This window comes from Pelodiscus sinensis, chromosome 13 (genome assembly GCF_052426305.1).
Source record: "Pelodiscus sinensis isolate ZL-2025 chromosome 13, ASM5242630v1, whole genome shotgun sequence".
NCBI classification, from domain to species: Eukaryota; Metazoa; Chordata; order Testudines; family Trionychidae; genus Pelodiscus; species Pelodiscus sinensis.
This window is the reverse complement of record NC_143064.1, coordinates 32,479,517-32,499,195: the sequence shown is the minus strand read 5'-3', so window position 1 is coordinate 32,499,195 and position 19,679 is coordinate 32,479,517. Positions and strand designations below refer to the sequence as shown.

Here is a 19,679-nt window from a genome sequence, read left to right as displayed (position 1 = left end):
CTTAAAAAACCACAAATGATCCTGCAACACATTAGAGACTAACAAAACATGTAGATGGTATCATGAGTTTTAGTTGGCACAACTCACTTCTTCAAGAGCTACAGGACTATTGGTAGTTTTTTAAGTTTATTAAGTAAGGGTACATCTACACTAGACCCCTAGATCGATATAGGGAGCAGGGGCAGCCCGTCCATATAGGTGAACTAGGCAGTCGCCTAGGGCGCCAAGTTAAATGGGGCGCCAAATGGTGGCGCAAAATCATTACGGGGTTTGGAGGTGGGGGCACCGATTGCATGGTTCGCCTAGGGCACCAGTTGCTGGCAGGTAGTCTAGGGCCCTCCCTGCTAAGGAGGCTAATGAGGGTGACCGAAATTGCAAATCAAGCCTGGGATTTAAATATCCCGTGCTTGATTTACATGTTCCCGGCCGGCCACCATTTTAGAAATTGAGTAGCCCAAAGTAACTGCCTGCGTCTACACGCTGCAGTGAAATGGGATTCCAATTTAAAGCCCTAACTCAAATTAGTTGGTATTGCTCCTTCAATGAGGTTTACCAGCTAATTCGATTTAGGGGCTTTAAATCAGAATCCCGTTTCACTGCCGCATTTAGACACGGGCAGTTACTTCGGGCTAGTCAATTTCTAAAATGGTGACCGGCCAGGAACATGCAAATCAAGCGTGGTATATTTAAATCCCGGGCTTGATTTGCAATTTCGGTCACCCTCAATCGCCTCCCTAGATCGATTTAGGGGGCTAGTGTAGACGTACCCTTACAGACTAACACAGCTACCCCTTTAAAGCTTTTTAGCATGCTATAGCACCTTTCATCCAGGAAGATCCCAAAGTGCTTCATAGATGTATATACTCTACTGAAATACAGCCAAATTTTGGGTGAAACCAGCCATCTCATTACATCACATCACTAGACAACCTTCTTAAAGGGAAGGTGAAGAATAGCATAGATCTACTTTGCACAGATCTAATCTAGAGAGATATTCCTACAACACAAGTCATGAAATGACAAACGGAAATAAACCAAACTCAAATGGAAAAACAAGAATTTTTTTTTTTATCAAACATTTGTATTGATTGTTGGTATTACCAGAACTGGGCTCCTAGAGTACTAGGTGGTGTAGAAACATAAAACATAAGACTGTCTCTGCTCCAAAGACCTTACAATGTAAATAGGCATCAGATATTTCATATTTCTGAATAATTGCCTTAGGTTAAGGGGCTTCTGCAGTACTAATGAAGGGAGGGTGAATGGTGTTCATAGCCTGTATTCATCATTTCCCTTCTGTCACTATATTAGCCTTTTGCCTAAAGTATTCATGGAGATGGGCTGGATCTTTGCTCCGCTCCTCATTCTTAACTCCACTGATATCAATGGGAGATCCATGTGCAGAAATGTGAAAGCAGGCACATAGTGAAGGATTATTATTCCCATTTGTAATTTGTTATTCCAGTTATATAACTGCACAATTCCAACTCCCATTATCCTTACAGGATCTCCTCTCTCCTAGATACAAGTGCACAGTTCTTAAGTTCTCCATGCATAGACTTCAGATAGCTTTGGAAAGTCACTGCCATTTGCACATGTAGTACTACAACCTAACAAGCAATTGTGTGGAGGGTTTTTTTTTCCATTTGAAAACATGGCAAATCAGTGTACAGTATGTGCAAAGAAACAATCAGACCAGGGGGCTCTTTACTTTGACAGCCTGTCTACAAGTAGCCCGACCTGATGCTCCAGAGGTGAGAGGCTTTCCGTTTAAGCAGCTCAATGCCTCAGTGAAAAGACCTTGTTCTCTTCTAGCTAGCCCAAGATTTAAAAAATACTCTTGATAATCCACTTCCCACTGGAGCTTCCCCAGGTTATGAGAAGCTGGCTGGGAAGTGCACGTGTTGACAGACTTTTCTTATCCAAGGCATTTCAGTCAGACATTGGGCAGGATGGAGCACTCAGAGCCCTGGTCTATACTAGGGAGTTATTTCGAAATAACCCCCCTTATTTCAAAATAACAAGCGGAGCGTCCACACTACCAACCTCGTTATTTTGAAATAACAGGCTTCTTATTTTGACATCTGTACTCCTGCTTTTCTCAGGGAATAATGCTTATTTCAAAATAGTTGTTTTGAAATAGTGTTAGTGTGAATTCCCTGCTGCTGTTCTTTCAAAATAACTACTCCCCGGAGTAACTCAAAGTAATTACTCCTCAGTGCTTCCTGGGGCTTTAAGTCAAAGTAGCACATCCACAATAATGGAGCCTGCCTCGGACCAATGTTGAGGCTCCTCTGTAGTGTGGACACGCTATTTTGATTTTGTTATTTTGGGAGTGGATTATTTCGAATTTAGTTATTTTGAAATAACTTCTAAGTGTAGACATGCCCAGAGAGACTCTTGCTTAGGAATGGGAAGGGTTTTAGGCAAGGGCTTTCTACCCTAGCTGGGGCTTAGTGATAACATGTTCAATGCAGGGAACTAGTTCTCAGAATATCCCTCCCCTGTCTGAGCCCCCACCCCCTCCTTCTCCTGCTGCAGCCCAGAAGAAACCTGGCTCCTTACCTATTTTGGCCAGAGAAGCTAGCATGATCCAAAGCGTTATTTCAAAGGGAACCTGCACATGCTGATAATCCAGGGAGAAGAAGACTGTGTGCTCGGAGGATTCATTATTGTGGGTTTCCTGGGACTCCCAGCTGGCATTCTCTGGGCCAGTGTCGTCGGGGGGCAGCAGCAACGGTCCCTGGAGGGCACAGACCACAGGAGCACCCAGCAGCAAGCACAGGCAAGTGCCCAGCATCCATCTTGCTGCAGCCTCTGATGCCAGCCTCTTCCTCTCCATGTGCCCCGGGATCTGTCTGCCCTGGCAAGTTGGGGCTGGCTACTGCCCAGCTCCGGGCTGCTGCTGCTGCTGCTGCTTCTGCTCTGGCCTGAGTGGCTCCTGCCTAACAGGACTGGCAGAACACAGCCTACCCTCCGTGCGTGGGTGTGCATGCAAGCAGGAGTCACTCAGCAGCCCAGCCAATCTCGGGGTTTGCACACAGAGAAAGTCTCGCACTCAGCCGCAAGGTACTTAGTGTCTGCTTCCAGGAAAGCCTTGCAAACATCTGACAAAGTGGTTTTTACCCATGAAAGCTTATGCTCCAAAAAATCTGTTAGTCTTTAAGGTGCCATAGGACTTCTTGTTGTTTTTGCAGATATAGACTAATGTGGCTACCTCTCTGAAACTCCTAGTGTGTGTGTGTCTGTGCATGTATGGGGAGAGGGAGAGAGAAAAGCTGAATCCTTAATGTTTTTAGTTTAAGACACACAAATTCTGCTGCTTAACTGGAGAGCAAGTCTAACTGCTCCTTCTGCACCCTAAAACCCCAGATCCTGAGGCAACAGCAAAACTGGATCCTCCAGCACCCTCTGTGGAAGCCCTAGAATTAGGTGGCTAGGGCCTCAAGCCAGCCACCTCCAAATGGAATTAGCTAGTTTCCAATACCAGCCCCCCCCCCCCCCAGTCTAGTTCCTCCACAGATTGCTGGTGTAGATGATGCCTCTGCCCAATGCATCTTCTCTTTGGTAAACCAGAGAGTTTGGCAAAGCACAGTATCCACCAAAAATAACTACAGCCAACTGATACAATCACTTAACAAAGCATGAAGCTGGAAGGACTAGGATGGAGGCTATCTCAATAATGAATATAAATTACAGCACTAGCTTATTAACGCCTCTGTCTGGAGCAGAAGAGAGAGAGATTTTTTCTGTGTTTCTTTTTATGCAAAGCACTCAGCTACCACAGGGATGAGAGGTGGGGGCATAGAAACTAAAGGGGAGGAGAGAGAGAGAGAGATGTCATTTAAATACCGTCCCTGAACTATGGTTATTGATTTCTTGGCCATTTCTTTTCAGAACAGTGCCTTCAGCTGCAGCAGCCACTGTGGCCACGGAGAAGGATCAGGAATTGGAATCTACTGACTTCAAGGGCTACTCTCCCACCCACTTTGGGAGGCAGTTTATTTGTTTGAGACATTATCAGACACATTAATAATGTGCAGGGTGAAACAAAGAAGGTCAAATTCTGCCATGGTTTAGTTTCACGAAAATTAGGAATGTTTCACCAGGGATAAATTTAGCCCACACATCACAATTAAAATCAGGGAGCCCCAGGCTGCTACTGGTCTAATCGATGACCCATTTTTTTCCTTCAGTTGCCCAAAGGACACCAAACCTGAGCTGCTAATGACATATTGGTGATCCATTTTTTCTGTAATGGAGAGCTGGATAGGAAACCAAAATCATACATGTATGTACCCTTTGTTTGTCAGTGGCACACCATGTCCTAATTTCTGACATTATTTTGAAAGGCAGAATAATAGGAATCTTGGGAAGCAGCGATACATTCTGAAAGCTTTCCTCCTTCCCCGTTTAACATGATTGTCTGCATTAATACTGAGCCTTGCTTTCCTGACTTCTGAGCAAATTGAGATTTCAAGAGTTTTGGCAAAATATTCTCCTTTGTTCAGAAAAAAATGACAGGAAGGAATCCTGGAGCAGGGAAACCCTATTGGGTTCCCTTTGTGCATTTCCCCATCATCATGCCTTGGAGTGGGGAATAAGGCTCATCACACTTTGGAATATATGTGGGTTAAGCATATGTGTACTGTTCCTTTAAATATTGAACAGGAAGTTTGGTGGTAGGGGGCTGAATTGATCTAGGCAGAAGTTTTACAGTGAAACTAAAAAGAGGCAGAAGAGTAAAGAACATGCGAATAAATGTCCTTGTTCAGTGTCGGAAGAAAGTGACCCTGTGATCATTTATATTTTTTCACATGACATGGGATGTTTTGCCTCCAGAATCCACCGAGTCTGTGATAACTCTAGGAGTAGGGTACCCCTAAGTAAAATGAGACACCAGCCTGTGTGGGGCGGGCTTGAGCTACCTGCTCTTGCCACTCGCCTGAGCCCTGAACCTCTTGGGGCTGTGGCTGAGTACCTGAACCCTGCTCTGCTTGTGGCTGGGGCTGACACCCAGAGGCTGGAGCTGGGTCTGACTGCGTAAGTTCCATGCTGCCCAGGGCTGACAGCCCAAGCCCTGCCACCCAGTGCCTTGCATTGCCACTGAGCCCCAAATGTTCTTCTGAGCCCCTTCCTGGAATGCATCCCACTTTTTGGGGAAAAGAGGAGGTTACCTTTAGCAGTGACTAACGCTCTTCGAGATGAGCATGCCTGTGGGTGCTCCCCAGCAGGTGTTGGTACATCCCAGCGCCACAGACCGGATTGTTCACAGCATTGCCTAGGGGGGCCATGCATGCACAGCGAGCAGGGCACGTGGCACCGCGCGGCACAGCTCCCTTCCCCTCAGTTCCTTCTCTACCCAGAAACCCAGCCTGATCCAGGTCTCCAAAGTAGAGGGAAGAAAAGGGAGAATAGTGGAGCACCCACACGGATGCTCATCTCGATGAACATCAGATACTGCTAAAGGTGAATAGCCTTCTCTTTGAGAGAGTGAGACGTCTCTGTGGGTGCTCCCCAGCAGGTAACTGCAAAACAATATGTCCTAAGGAGGTAGGGACTTCAGATCTGGCAGGAAAGCTGTAGATAGCACCGCTTTAGCAACCCTACTTGAGGACAGAGATCCATGAGAAAGTGCACAGTGTTTGGCAAATGTTTGATTAGAAACCCATGTGGCCAGAGCACATATGTCCTTGAGAGGAATCTTGCAGAGACAAGCCACAACCGTGTGCATGGCTCTGGAGGAATGGGCCCGTATTGAGGTGGGTGGCCTTAGGCGATTGTACTGGTAGCACATGCTGATGAAGTCAGAGATCCAATGTGATAATTTTTGAGACGATATCTGTGGTCCTTTGTTGCATTCTGGTATAGATATAAATCTTTGGGCGAAGATCCAAAAGGCCTCGTTCTGTGAATGTAAAAGAAGAGCCCTGTGGACATCCAGGGTATGCCTTTAAAGTATTGGCATGAGGTCTGGGAAAAGATACAGGTGAGTGAATGGTCTAGTTTATGTGAAATGAAGAGTGTACTTTGGGGAGGAACTTTGGATGGGTATATAGTGTGACTTTATCCTTAAAAAGGGGGGATCTTCCATCAAGGCAGCCATCTCTCCCACTCAGATATAATTGTCAGATGTAATATGTCAGATGTAATTGTCACTAAAATCCAGTTTTCATTGATAGATGGAGAAGCTAACGGCGCAATGGGCTCAAATGTAGGCTTGGGGAGAGAGTTGAGGACCAAATGTGGGTCCCATGGCTCATTCGGCAGGGTTATGTCCAGATGGAGGCCTTTCATAAAACACTTTGTCAACAGATGTGCGAAGATTGTGGTATCATCAATTTTTGTATGGAATGTTGTTATAGCTGCCGGGTACACCTTGATGGAGCTGATAGAGAGGTTCAACTGCTTTAATTGCAGGAGGCAATCAAGGATTACAGGTAATGGGGCAGTCATAGGAGAAATGTTGTGAGGGAGAGCCCAATGTATGAAACATGACCATTTGTCAGAGTACATTATTCACGTTGAGGCTGCTCTGCTATGTAAGAGTACATTGCGCACCTGCTCAGAGCACTGTAACTTTATGCTTGAGCACCATCCAGGTACCAAGCTTTCAGGTGGAACCTGAGGTACCATGGGTGTTGGATCTGTAGCCTGGATTGGTATAGCAGCCTGGGATTGCATGGCAGGGAGATTGGCGGAAATAGGGCCATTCTGATGAGGAAAGGGAACCTCAACTGTCTGGGCCTGCATGGAGCTATGAGAATGACTCTTGCCCCATCCCTCCTTATCTTGAGTATTGTGCGGTTGAGGAGGAGAATGGAGGAAGGTGAGGCATAAAGGAAGGGGTGGCTCCACTTGATGGTAAGAGCATCCCCAAGAGAGCCTTTGCCTATTCCAGCTCTGGAGCAGTATAAAGGGCACTTTTTTGGCACTTGTGACAAAAAGGTCTATTAGCGGATATCCCCCATTGACGGAAAATTGTTGCTAATGTCTCCTGGTATCTGCCACTTGTGCCTCTGAGGTAGGGCTCTACTCAGTGCATCGGCAGTGGTGTTTAAGCCACCTGAGGTAGCATGCAATTATGGTAATGCTATGCATGCAACACCAATTCCACAGGGCAATAGCCTCTGTAAGAGAGCATGGGAATGGGCACCGTGCTATCTGTTTAAATGTGCTGCTGACATTGTCGGCATGTATTGGAGCATGCAGTTTGTGGACCAGATCCCTGATTTTTGTGAATCTGTCGAGGAGCAAGGAGACTATCACTGTCCTTGAGTCAAATTGTGCCCCTATAAACTATATGGATTGTACTGGTGTGAGCACTGACTTTGTTTCATTTATTACTAGACCCAAAGAATGGAAACAAATCATAACTATATGGGTATTGTGACAGGAATGTACTTCTGATTTCTACTTGATCAGGCAGTCATTGAGATAGGGGGAAATGATGATATTGACTTTCCTTAGGTAGGCAGTGACTACAGCAAGCATCTTGGAGAAAACCCTTGGTGCCATTGAGAGTCCAATGGTAGGACTGTGTACTGGGAGTGGTGTGTACCTACAACAAAGCAGAGAAAGCACTTGTGAGCAGGATGAATGGAGACATGAAAATAAGCTTCCTGTAAGTCGAGAGACAGAAACCAGTTGCCCAGCTCCAAAGCAGCAATGATGGTGGCCATTGTACCACCGTGAACTTTTGCCTTTTTACGTATTTGTTGAAAGCTTTAAGGTCTAGAATGGGGCACCATCCTCCATTCTTCTGAGTAAGGAAGTAGTGTGAGTAAAAACCACTCCCCTCATATCCCAGTGGGACTGCTTCTATAGAGACCAAACGGAGGAGATGGTCAACCTCCTGTTGTAAAATCTCATTGTGAGAGTGGACCCTGATAGGGATGTTAGCAAGTAGTTGACTAAAGTATCAAGTACACACTTCCCCCCTGCTTGCTGCCTCTATGACAGGCAGCAAGGAGGATGGAGGTGGGGGTGGGGGAACAGTAGCCGGTTCTGGGGGCAGGCAGCAGGGGAGCTAGGGAAAGTTGCCTGTAGCGGCACCCAGCCAGTAATCCAGGAAATACAGGACATTGCACATGTCTGGTATTTTCTGGATTATTTTACTGCACAGAGGGCCCAAAAATTGGACTGTCCAGTAGAATACCGGACACCTGGCAACCCTAGCCACGAACAGGGGCTTCTGGACTCGGCATGAGCCAGGACTGAGCAGTCCCAACTTACGCTGGTTTGGATCATTTTAAAATGCAGAGCCGCAGTGCAGGTGGTTCCCAGAGCTGGCATATGCCGAGACTGCTCAGTCCCAGCTCGAGCCGGCTCATGGAGCTACCTCCACTGCAGCTCTGCAGAGTGGTCCTTATCAACTAATCATGTAGTTGATACAAATTGTGTACTGTTTCTCTAAATATTAAACAGGAAGTAGGAGTCAGGAGATACTGCAGGGCATACACAGAGCTCCACATAGCGAGCCATGACCTTGGCACATCCCCCAAGCACACAGTAGGTCTCAGGTGATTCATATGTGGGGGAAAACCTTCTTCCTGTGACAGATCAAGGTGGGGAAAAGCCCGTGAGGGAAACACCACAGACTTTTCGTTTCCCCTACACACTTTTTGACTTGGAGGGGTGTCTATGACAGCCATAGCAAGAGTGGTAAAGCGTAATCACCATGGTGCCATTGTTCACCAAACATCTCTCTGATAACAAACATGTATTCTCACAGCAAACCTGTGTAATGATTAATTTTGCCCCTTTTACAGAAATGTAAACTGAGGCACAGACAATAAAAAGAGACCTCACCCAGTAAGGCAGAGGCAGAAGTAGGAACAGAACAAACAGACTTGACTGCCGGTCATGCTTTGCCTTATGAGGTAATCTCTAACCAGCAGAAGCTTTTGGTTCTGAAAGGTGGATTTGGAACATGTGGTCTGTTTTTAGAGACCCAGGTAAAAAGAGCTTTGTGAAACAAAAGGATCCCTTTCGATTCTGCTACATTAGAAAATGCAAGAGTCATTTTTTCCAGTTGCACTCTTATTCACCCTAAGCAAAAACAGAAAGGTTTGCATAACAGGGAAGGGGAGAGCTGCAGAACAGAGCTCAATACTGCTTTCTGCAAAATGTTTTGCCAGCTAAATCAATGCCTATTTAATCAATCACAGCAAACAAAAATAGAAGTTAGAATAGGGAAGGTGTGGAGGGAAATATCAGAGGGAAATAATGTTAACATTTACTTGACATGGCTACTTAAAAATAACAAATTATTTAGGCCAAAAGTTTAATACCAGAATCTTGAGGTGTGTGCACAAATTGCAGAGTGTGATTGCTTCACAACTTATACATTTAGAATGACCTAAACTGCACACTAAAAATCTGCCTGTCTGAATAACACAAAGTGTACTGTGGGAAAAAATCATAACTGAGAAAAGAAAGTTAAACACTTTTTGGCAGTATCCCCTGGAGTTTTGCATGAATTTGCTTCACTTGTAATTCTCAGACTGCATGAGATCATGGCCTTGATCCTGCACTGAACTCCAAATAGGCCCACATGAATCCCCCCTCCCATAACTGCCCCTTTGGGGTTTCTGTGTGCAATTAGGTCCTGATCTTGCAAAGGCTGGCACTTGCACTTAACTTTTCATATTGATATCCTCTGTCAGATCACTGCTTTACTTTGGCAAAGCATCTGGAGCTATAATGAAAGGCTCTTCATAATATACAATTTTGGGTATGATCTTAGTGGCCCTTTGTGAGTCTTAGAACTTATTTTAGCATTTCATTAAGATGATGGGTTTGGGTTTTTTTAAAAAAATATTCTATTTTGAAGTTTGATACAAAACAGCCTATCAATTCCCTTGAGAATTCAACTTTTCAGTCTCACCTTTTATTGTGAATAAAGTCAGTCTGATTTTTTTTTAATCTGCAATATGTATATATTTATCCCTCTTGTTTTAATGAGTATTGAACATATTGAACAATTTTTAATGTGGGTGTCATTTTGTAATATATTTATAGAAGTGCTTTTACTTTTTCTGATGTCATATTTTTTCCCTAGATTCATAGGGTTCCAGGTCCAGATTCTAATCCTTTTACTCGCCAGTACTTTGCTCCACAGGCAACTCCACTGAAATTAAATAGCAATACTAGAAGAGTAAAGGACTTTTAATATGAGTATCAGAATCTGGGCTCATGCAATCAAATGTTTGAGTTAAATTAATCATTTTATCAGCTTTTATATAACATTCCTTAATTTCATTAGTGCCAGCTTCTTCTTGTTCCTTACTTTTACAGTAAAGAAAAGAATAGGGGGAGACTTCAGAATTTATCCTTTCTGGCTCTTCATTCTGCTGTTTTGGTAATTCACTGCCTTTAAGTACAGTATTAGGCACAGCTGGGCATATAACACATAACTTCAATTCTTCACTATGTTTATATACACAGCATGTAATGAAATATAAACAGCCTAAGCTACACCATATAATTTACATCAGCTACTGAAATTCATGCATCATATAATTTTGAGTAAAGCAGATATGGTATACATGGAAATGAGTTCAATAATGTGCCTTTTACCTATGCTCCTGGGGCATTCAGATCCAGAAAGCACTTAAACATGTGCTTAATTTTAAGCACATGAGCAGAGCCACAGTAGTCAATGGAATTACTCACATACTTATAGATAGGCACATGCTTCTGTGCTTTGTTGGATCATGGCATTATTACTCAGATGGAGAAATGTGAACCTCCATTTAGGTAGCTATATTTATAGTAGCCAACAGAAGTAAAATGCATGGCTTCTGTTTTCACTTATATTCCTTCTTTCTGTTATATTGGGCCCAAAATTCATTTTTAGTTGGGAAATGATCCATCTGCCTCTCAAGCCAGAAGTGCTAAAGTAAAGCAGCAAAACAAAACGTCCTTAAACTTTGCCTGTGGTTTTGCAAAAATAAAGTCACTATAGCTTATTATTGACCTTCGTAGTATTGATTTTTAAAGATGACTTTTACTTACTATAACAGCATACAACATAGGGGGAAATGTAAGCCCATGCAATCCCCAACTATAAAGTTCTGGAGAAAAGATTTTGTTGTAACACAAATTTATTGTTGATGCTTATAAAACTTTATTTTTTAAACAATTCTTTCCCATGAGAGATTTTCTCTTGTGTGTGTCTTGCTGGCCTTTGCAACCCAGACACTATTGTGTCCAAACTTGTATTGGATGTGCACATGTTGCATTCATCTTCAAAATGAATCCTGTTTGGACCATCCAAAGACCTATACCATTCCTGTTGGCTAGTGATCTCTGATGAGGACACTACAGTCATGGTCCCAAGCCATCCCATCCACAGCCTCCAAGAATGAAATGTCCTCCCAGCTCATAGGAGCCAAGCCCTCAATGGTGCAAAATTAATTCTGCTGGTGCAAAATTAATTTGCCTGCTACTGATCTCATATGCTCCCTGTGAGTCTTGTGGGATGAGTTAATTAATCTACAGCAGTGGTCACCAACCAGTAGAACGGGATCTACCAGTAGATCTTGGAGCCTCTGACAGGTGATCCTGACTGGTTTGGCCAGGAAGCTATCAAGCACTTGCGCTTTAGTTGCCCCTCCATCCACTGCCATGCTGCTTCTGCTCTCTGCCTTGGAGCTGTCCCTCTGGGAGCCTCTTGCTTGCTGTGAAGAGTGTGGGAGGGAGAAAAGTGGTGGTGCTTACATCAGGGTTTCCCTCCTTCCCCCCACTCCTGTAGCCCATCTCCACACAGAGAGCAGGGGGTGGAGGGAGGTTGGCAATGCAAATCTCTGTCACTCTCACACAGTGTGTGTGTCACTGTCATTCTCACAAACACCAACTGTCCTTCACTCTCATCTCCTGACCCAACACATATGTGGGAGTTGTCGTTACTACTTTTACTGCTTGCAGAGTGGGTTTGTTTTTGGTTTTTGACTGATCTGTGCATTTCATAATTTACATTTCTCTCTCATGCTTACATTTAATTCTTTGAGTAGTAAGTTCTAAAATGCCTAACCTGTCATGGCTGGAGTAATTATCCCTATAGTAATTGCTGCTCCTGAAAGTGGCTGGCATGTCCCTGCTGCCCTGAGAGAGGCAGAGCAGGGGGTCTCCACATGCTGTCCTTGCCTGCAGACACCGCTTCTGCAGCTTCCATTGCTCAGTAATGGGAAACCATGGCCAGTAGAAGCTGTGGGCTCAGTGCCTGTAGATGAGGGGCAGCACATGGTGCCATGGAGCCATTGCTGTTCATGCCAGTTGCTTTCAGGAGTGGTGCAGGTCCAGGGCAGGAGTAAGCCTGCCTTAAACCCACTGCTCCATTATCCGGAAGCCATCTCAGTTAAACGGTGCCCAGCCAGAGCCTGCTTCCTGAACCCCTATCCCAGCCCTGAACCTCCTCCTACACCCAACCTCCTGCCCCAGACATGAGTCCCCCTCCACCCAAACTCATTCACAGAGCTTGCACCCTGAAACCTCTTCTGGGCCCCAATCCCTTGCTAAACCCAGAGCCCTTCCCTCACTCCATATCCTTGGCCCAAGACCAGAGCCTGCACCCCAGCCCTCTCCCCAAGCCTGGTGAAAGTGAGTGAGGATGAGGGAGGAGGAGGAATGGAGTGAGCAGGGTGAGGCTTAGAAGAAGGGGTGGAGCAATGGCAGGGCCTCAAAGAAGAGGGGGAAGGAAGCTGGGAAAGGGCATTTGGGATTGAGGTGGATCTTACATTGCACTTACATTGAAAAAGTGATCTTGTGGTTACAAAGGTTGAAGACCACTGATCTCCAGTGACTTTTCTGGATAATCCACACGTAAAGAAAATTTGAACTAATGCAAAATTACGCTGAGCAACCTACAGACTGTTAACAAGAAATGAACACAGAATAAATAAATCAAAGGAGACACACATTATCGGTATACCAAGATTCTCTGATGATCTGAAAGGTGTAAAGATTTTATACTCTGCCCTGACTTTAGGAGCCATTTCTTCATACATTGACAGCATGAGAAGTATACCTGTTGATAATAGCTGATTTTACTTTTCAGGAATTTGGATAGCCAAGTATTACAGAGTGGTATGAAATGTAATGAGATACTTGCTTCTAAACCTTCTTCCTGCCTAGCATCCTGGTCTTTCCCCATGGCCTTGAAATCTCACATAACAATTGGTAGGGTTCCCAGGTATCCGGTTTTGAACCAGACAGTCCAGTAGTTGAGCTTTCTGTTTGGGAAACAAATTGAGAAAATATAAATGTCCGGTATTTTCTAAATAAGATGTAATGTAGATTGTGATGTAATGTCAAGTGTGTCCAGTATTTTTGTTGAAACCATCTGGCAACCCTAACAATCGAACACACCAGTCTGGTTTTGTTCCTCGCTAAGCAGCAGTTCTAATCATACAATACTGTCTTTAAAAAATTCTACAGAGCAAATACAGACTGAATACATTTTAATAAAATGACTTGCAAATGGCCTCTGATATTTATTCTTGATCATCATTCTAGAGAAGATTATAAGTGCAGCTTCAGTAAGGGTACGTCTACACTGCAATGCTACTTCGGGATGCCGGAGTATCAAATAACTATCCTGCGTCTTCACAGCAAGCCCGTTACAGGCAGTCCCCGGGTTACGTACAAGATAGGGACTGTAGGTTTGTTCTTAAGTTGAATCTGTATGTAAGTCGGAACTGGCATCCAGATTCAGCCACTGCTGAAACTGACCAGCGGCTGACTACAGGAAACCCGAGGCAGAGTTGCTCTGCCCCGGGCTTCCTGGAATCAGCCGCTGATCAGTTTCAACAGGCTGAATCTGGACGCCAGTTCTTACATACAGATTCAACTTAAGAACCCCAGGCGTCCCCAAGTCAGCTGCTGCTGAAACTGATCAGCGGCTGATTCCAGGAAGCCCAAGGCAGAGCAACTCTGCCTCGGGCTTCCTGTAGTCAGCGCTGGTCAGTTTCAGCAGCGGCTGACTTGGGGACGCCTGGGGCAGAGCAGCTTGGGTTCTGCTGGGTTGCTCCAGTAGCGCCGCTCCTCGGCGCTACTGGACCAACCCAGCAGAACCCAAGCTGCTCTGCCCCGGCGTCCTGATTCAGCCGCTGCTGAAACTGACCAGCAGTGGCTGAATCAGGACGCCTGGGGCAGAGCAGATGGGGTGCTGCCGGGTTGGTCCAGTAGTGCCCAGAGCGGCGCTACGGGACCAACCGGCAGCGCCCCAGCTGCTGTACCACAGGCGTCCGGAGCAAAGCCCAGGCTGTCCTGCTGCCGGCGTGCTCTGCGGCTTTGCTCTGCTTTGCTCCCCGTCTCCCTGGTCTGTTGGTCTCCAGCAGACCAGGGAGACGGGGAGCAAAGCCACGGAACACGCCAGCAGCGGGACAGCCGGGGCGCGTCTGGGTTGTCCGCTGCCCGCGTGCTCCCCGGCTTTGCTCCCCGTCTCCCTGGTCTGCTGGAAACCAGCAGACCAGGGAGACGGGGAGCAATGCCTCTGAGGACGCTGGCAGGGGGGCAGCCGCGGCAGGTCTGGGCTGTCCGCTGCCCGCGTGCTCCCCGGCTTTGCTCCCCGTCTCCCTGGTCTGGGGAGATGTGGAGCAAAGCCGCGGAGCACCAGGGCAGCGGACAGCCCAGATGCACCGCAGCTGTCCCACTGCCGGCGTCCTCAGAGGCTTTGCTCCCCATCTCCCTAGTCTGCTGGTTTCGGATCCGCGTAAGTCGGGGACTGCCTGTATTTTGGGCTCGCTATTCCAATGTCCCGGTAAACCTCATTCTGCAAGGAATAAGGGACATTTTGGAATAGCGCTTTATTCCAAAATTTGGCACTATGTAGTCAGCACCAGATGACAAAATAAGGCTATTTCAAAATAGTATTGAAATAAGATACGTAATTTGCGTAGCTCAAATTACGTATCTTATTTTGAGTTATGGTGCAGTGTAGACACCCTGTAAAATAGCAAATAGGCAAACTGATCATTTATCTGTGTATGATTCTCAAAAATATTTATATGTCACATAACCCCACAGTTTGAGTTCTTTGAGACACCTCTGATAATTTACAGCAGGTGCAAATGGAATATTTTGAAACTTATGGTGTTCTGGTGAGAATAATGTCTGTCCCTTAAAAAAAATTAAGGCACTTATTTTTCCGCATCTCTTTATTTAAATGAGCACATTATCAAAGGCCCCTATATTCATCCAAATAATGCTTCACTTTAAAATCTTTTGGAAATACAGATAGGTTTAATACAAATGTCTTCTCCTTTTGATCAGTCCAAAAGCTTGTTGTGACTTCAGGAAAACAATGATTCTTTTTCTTTCTACATATTACAGATAGAGGCCCAACTAAAAGAAAAGGGACTTCTCTGAGCTACCATTTTAGTCTCCTTTGTTTAGCCGATGCTTGCCTATTCTCCGAGTATCAGGCTTCTTTACACCACAGTGGCAATGCTACACAATGGACAAGGAAGATACCAATGAAGCTGCAAACTCAACCTCCAACTGAGTCTGACCTGGATTTGAACTAGTTTATTGTGGCTGCTGCCCGCTAGAGTTTTAGAGAGCTAATTATGTATGTCAGGCAACATGCATTGCAACTGGTCCTAAAATTAACACTGTTCATTTGCCAATGTATTCTGTTGCACTGTTCAGTATAACTTTAAGGAATTTTCTTGGATGGGCACATGACCAATTATTTTATGTATTCAACAACGTAAACCATTCCCTCTAACTCTGATTGCTCTTACCATTGTTCTTGGCACATAACAGAGTTCAAAGATGTAAAGTAATGCCCTTGAGGGACATTATGTATCATGCTCTGGAATAGCATTGTCAGGGTGGAAGTCAATAAACAGTGCTGGCACTCATTTTGGGTGCATTGTGGGGGAGATGGGATTCAAATCAATGAGAAGTGCTAATACAGTTTGATGCGTTACGGCTTTTATAACATAACATTACTCCTGCCTGGAACTGTTAGCCAATTATCCTCACATCTGCAAGCTTTGCCAGCTGATGAGGACACGGGATAGCATCTATTTTGAAGTGCCTCGTAATGCATCTTAAGGTATCCCTTTAAGTTTTGATGTTGCTAAAGACTGCGTAAACAAGAGAATGTTGCATTTAAGGTAAGAAGCTTTGACATCAGGACATAGGACGGGAGGAATTGCCACAGAAGGGGAAAGCGGCCAATATTAGGTTGAGGCACACAGGAATGAGACAGCAGGAGGTGAGATATGCAGCTAGTAAAGCAGGGGTGTCACTCCAAGGTTTTGGTAAGTGGTCATGGGCCATGTTTTTCTATGGAGGGGGTGCAGAGTCTGGGACACAGGTGGTGTACAGAAGAGAGCTCAGGGTAAGAGACGGGTGCAGGAGAGAGTGCAGGGTCTGAGAGGTAGTTTGAGTGAAGGAGGGGATTTTGATCTGCGGGAGGCATACCTGGGTAGTCGACAAATGCCTTTGATGTCAACCGCGGAGTGTCCAGACTACCACGCTGAGCCGACAAACAGCTGATTGGCTCAGCGCGGCAGCCCTATAAATTTAAATGAAGCGGCGATTATTTAAATCGCCGCTTCATTTTCCTATGCCGGGTAGTCTAATTTACATGCCTCTGTCGCCAGAGGCATGTAGTCTAGACATACCCACAGTGACCTGGGGCAGGAGGGGATGGTGACTTTAGGTAGGGAGTTGGGGTGCAGGAGGGGTAAGGTGTCAGATGCATGCTTTGGATGGGAGGCACTTATGTAGGTGGCTCCCAGCCAGCAGCCCAGTGGAACCCTCAGGCAGGCTCCCTGCTGCTGCATCTCCAGTCCATTCAAAGCATTTTCAAGCTCATTTCCTGCCAATAGGAGCTGCAAGGGTTATGTTAGGGTTGGGAGCCACGTGCAAAGTCTCCCTCTCCAAAGTCTCTCCCCTAGAGGCACATAGCCCCACCAGCAGGCCACTTTGAGTGTTCTGAGACTGCAGCAGGCAGGAAGTTTGCATGAGGGTCCCAGCAGGTCATGGACTAGATCCAAAAGCTTTGCAGGCACGATCCAGCCCACAGACTGGGTTTTGCCTGCCCATGTTGTAAAGAGTAAGCATGAAGGTAGGAAAAGACAAGACTTGGTGGCTGACAAAATGAGACACCAATGGTTGTTAAGTCAGACAGATCTATGACATGAGCCATAGCTCCTGTAAGTCAATGGAAAGACTCCCATTGTCATCAGTGGGTTTAAAACTATAATGGAAGAGAACTGTATAATCAAACCACAATGGTTACGTCTGGTAAGTGATTCACATACATGTAACAGATTATCTAAAAATGTAGGTACCTGCAGTACAAATCTTTAATTTTTAAAAAAGTAGAAACAATGTTCAAGTCTCTGTTTTTAGTCTGTTTCACAATACTGGGGTTCTGCCTTATTCTCCAAAGCACACAGGACTTACTGTACCTTTCTGCAAGCACACTTCATTAGAAGCAAGATCCCATCCTGCCATGGAATTAGATTTGGAACAGATAGGTACTGTAAGGCTACATCTAGAGCGCCTTTCTGGGATACCAGAGGCCAAATTTCAGAAAAACCTCTTTCAAAAGAAAAGCAGAAAAAGATACATAAATTGCAGTTCGAATTTTGCGTCTCTTTTTCTGACTTTTCTTTGTACTCTAGACGTAGCCAAAGAGAGTGGGTACTCAGCCACTTTTTTCTCTTTTCTGCTTTTCCTCTTTGTAGAATAACCATAAACAGGTGAAAATGCCATTGAATTTATTCATTACATAAAGGGATTCAACAAATTTGTTGGCAAACTGTATGAGATCTGCGGATTGATGGTGAGCCATTTTCAGTATTTGATTTTCAGTCACCGTGCTGAGCTGATTAGTTGTGCTTGGTTAGGTAAGCCACGACTGAGTATGCAAACACTTCTTGGGCAAATACGCATGCATATGAATTTAAAATAATTCAACTTTTGGAACTTTTGCATAAGTGACTGTGAAGTTTGTATTTCATGCTAGTAAAACTTGATTTGCTTAATTCAGCAAACAGGAAAGGGAACACGAGTTGGCTAAATAAATTTATTTAAATATTCATAGAAACTAGGGGGCTGTGCCTCCTACTCACTGTACTCACCAACCTCACCCTCCCTCCTCCCCCCCATCTCTGGGGTAGGCAGGCTTGTTTCTTCCTGCAGCCACCAGGGAGGGGAGGGCCAGGGCCACAGCTTCCCTCACCCTGCCCTGGCCACTGTGGGGGAGGCCTCGCAGGCAGCCTGGGCCTCTGGTGCCCCTCCCCCACAGCCAGTATGGGTCTCTCAGCCCCTCTCTGGCCAGCAGAAAAGGACCGGGGTGGTGCAGGCTGCGTTCTGAGCTAATGGGGTTAGCAGCAGGAAGGAGGAAGGGAGGAAGCTGGGTGGCTGAGAGGGAAGGGGCTGCGAGATGAAGGGTGACGCGATGACGTCACTTTGTCAGGAAAAGGTTTCTTTAATACATAGAGAGATTTGTTTAAGGGATTTGTCCAGCTGTAATAAGTAACACAAGTTTTAATCCCTTTGAAACTAAAGAATGGACTCAGCTGTATTATACTTCCCATCTACACAACAGTATATAGGAAGCAATTGTTTTGCCTTTCCCCTCTTCCCAATCTTCTGAGGCAGAAAAGAACTTGGGACTTATTTACACAGGAAAGTTATATCCGGATAAGCTAAGGTACATTATCCCCATATAACCCCCAGGGGGATATTCATATTCCAGTATCAGAATGGCCTTTTTTAACTTATGTTACTTAGGAAGGGGTTTAAGCTAACAAGGCACCATTATGCATGAATAAGCCATACCTGTATTGGTATAACCAGTCAAACTTTCCTGCATAGAGTTTGCTGGAGAAAGCATCTGGCATGAAAAAGAGAAATAAAGGCTCTCAATTCACAGTTGCCCATATACTGATCTGTGTTGCAAGGGGATGTGGATTGCAACTGCTTTAAACACTAAGGAGAGGGGATCACCACATGGGAGTGTAAAGGATTTTTTATTCAACTAAAACTGGGAAGGGAGGGGAATCTCATTCATACACTCAATCACACTTACAGTCCCAGGCAGGACGATAAGGCGAGCAGAAGGCAGTTCATATTCTTTGATCTTCCCAAGTTGACTCCTAAGCTGGTCCGCTGGCCAGGCGATCCGAGCAGAGGGCGTTCTGGGAGGCTTCACTTGATGGTCACCACCACTGTGTCTCTGTCCCTCTCTCCTTCAAGGATCAGCCACATGCAGCCTCTGAGTCTAGGCCTCTTGGGGCCGTGTGCACACCCTGTTGGGAGCCGTGTGCACACCCTGTTGGGAGCCGTGTGCACACCCTGTTGGGAGCCGTGTGCACACCCTGCTGGGGGCCGTGTGCACACCCTGTTGGGAGCCGTGTGCACACCCTGCTGGGGGCCGTGTGTATTGTTGTTTACTCCTGCTATTTACCTCAGACATTCTTCTGCACTCACTCAGGGAAGGGCTAGGGGGTTAACAGACAACACTCCAACAGTTTAAGGAACCAAATAACATTAACAGGTGAGAAAGAACAACCACCATTTTAACTGTCCCCTTACTTCTCCTTTGCCTCCAACACCCCGCCCCTTGATCTATTGATCATCCCATTAGGTGATGTCGTTGGAGGGCAAAGGTTACCTGTTGAAGGCGTACTACTCTATTTACCAATCTA

General features: G+C 45.5%; 1 protein-coding gene and 1 long non-coding RNA gene across 2 annotated transcripts in view; both read right to left on the bottom strand.

Annotated features, from left to right (window-relative positions):
* LOC102454649 (sodium/hydrogen exchanger 2-like) overlaps window positions 1–2,919 on the bottom strand; it is a 67,654-nt gene extending 64,735 nt beyond the window's left edge. The window contains exon 1 of the mRNA XM_025188353.3: window positions 2,566–2,919. Within this exon, the coding sequence (XP_025044138.3) occupies window positions 2,566–2,842 (277 nt within the window). The 5' untranslated portion in view covers window positions 2,843–2,919. The remainder of the gene's footprint in view (window positions 1–2,565) is intronic.
* Window positions 2,920–13,029: 10,110 nt separating this feature from the next.
* Window positions 13,030–19,343, bottom strand: LOC149523659 (uncharacterized). The gene is made up of 2 exons (XR_016350569.1): window positions 19,061–19,343; window positions 13,030–13,235 (listed from the first exon to the last, which is right to left on the bottom strand). It is a non-coding gene; the product is annotated as an uncharacterized LOC149523659 (long non-coding RNA).
* Window positions 19,344–19,679: the final 336 nt, after the last annotated feature.